Source organism: Lathyrus oleraceus, chromosome 7 (genome assembly GCF_024323335.1).
Source record: "Lathyrus oleraceus cultivar Zhongwan6 chromosome 7, CAAS_Psat_ZW6_1.0, whole genome shotgun sequence".
NCBI lineage: Eukaryota > Viridiplantae > Streptophyta > Magnoliopsida > Fabales > Fabaceae > Lathyrus > Lathyrus oleraceus.
The window spans coordinates 13,340,345-13,342,050 of record NC_066585.1 but is presented as its reverse complement, the minus strand read 5'-3'; the positions used below and the strand labels follow the sequence as shown (position 1 = coordinate 13,342,050).

The window sequence follows — 1,706 nt, the reverse complement described above, 5'->3', positions numbered from 1 at the left end:
TGTGTATATATTTTGAGATCATTGTATAATGATCTAGCTCCTAATTTTTATTTTGGGCACTTTTGTGTACGTTGTGTGCCATGTTATGTTTCTTTTGGGCATGTAAATATGTACCCTGTTGTCGCTAGGTGCTTATGTATTTCAGTACCAGTATTACACTATGTATAATATGTATTCTTAACATATATTATATGTGGGTGTTACAATTGGTATCGGAGCAGGTCGTATCCTCGACCTAGCCATGAGATATTATAAGTATTTATTTCTGCCACATATGTGGGTTGCCATCATCGTCCTTGATGTTATATTCATAGTATTGAGCCTGATCAACTTAATTCTATTTGTATGACGTTCAGGACCATGGCTGAAAGACGCAGAGGTCGTGGTAGACCCAGAACTAAGAATTCCGACTCTGAACCGCCAAGTGGTAGTGAAGGTTTTCAATGGTCTCAGTTTGTGCAACAGATGCAGCAACAACATAACCAATTCATGCAACAGATGATACAATAGTGAAATGGTGGTGTTCATCCTCAAGGGATTCCACAAGAAGCTGCAGGTGGTAGTTTCCGGGATTTCTTTCGCATGAATCCTCCTGAGTCCCATGGTGGATTAAATTCTGTGAAGGCTCGTGAGTGGATAAACAGTATGGAAAGTATTTTTCAGATAGTGAATTGTAGTGAGGAGAATAAGGTTGTGTTTGCTTCTCACATGATGAAGGGTCCTGCTATGAGATGGTGGGAGATTGCGTCGACTCTTATGACCAATCAAGGGGTACCAAGAGATTGGGAGCATTTTAAGACTACTTTCCTAGATAAGTATTTTCCTAGCTCTTTGAGGACTCATAAAGAATTTGAGTTTCAGCAGCTTAGACAGGGTACTATGACAGTAGTTGCATATCCTGAGAAGTTTGAAGATATGGATGTTTATTCTAGACAGGCCGCGTACGCACCAGATGAGAAATGGAAGATCGATCAATTCCTTTTTGGTCTAAGAGGTGAAGTTTCTCATAGTATTTCTCAAAGTGAATTCACTACTTATGTTGAATTGTTAAGGCAATGCTATGTGGCTGAGAACAGTTTGAAGAAGGTTCAAGAAGAAAGGGATCAGTATAGGGGTGGACAAAAGGACCAAGGGAGGACAGGTAACCAGTTTAGGCCTAGACCTCAAGCTTTCCAGGGAAAACAAGTGCAACATGCAAGACCTAACCACCCTCCGCAATGTCAAGTATGTAAGAGGTCTCATTTTGGAAGATGTGTTGGAAGTGGAATTAAGTGTTTTACTTGCCAGAGGGAGGGGCACATGGCTAGAGATTATCCTCAGAATAAGAATCAGATGTAGGGGAGGAGCACTGGTCGAGTTTGTACTTTGGGTGGAAGAAAGGCTAAGAGCAACAATGCCTTAATTGCTGGTACGTGTCTCGTCAATGATCATCCTTGTTTTGTATTGTTTGATTGTGGGGAGACACACTCTTTTATATCAATTCAGTGCATGAAGCATCTTGGCTTGAAAGAAATTCCCTTGTCTCCTCCTATGGTGGTTACTACCTCCATGGATGATATGGTTGAGACACCGTTGGTTTGTGAAAATTGTTCGCTCTCGGTGAATGGTAGAATTTTCCAAATTGATCTTATTTGTTTTCAACTTAAGAAGGTTGACGTAGTTTTGGGGATGAATTGCCTTTCCGCCAATTCGGTGTTTATTGGATG

At 40.8% G+C, this 1,706-nt stretch overlaps 1 protein-coding gene across 1 annotated transcript; it reads left to right on the top strand.

Annotated features, from left to right (window-relative positions):
- The first annotated feature begins 360 nt into the window (after positions 1–360).
- Positions 361–1,338, top strand: LOC127101725 (uncharacterized). Its single transcript, XM_051039175.1, has 2 exons — positions 361–436; positions 536–1,338. Exons 1-2 carry the CDS (start codon positions 361–363, stop codon positions 1,336–1,338), a joined length of 879 nt encoding a protein of 292 aa, XP_050895132.1.
- The last annotated feature ends 368 nt before the right edge of the window (positions 1,339–1,706 follow it).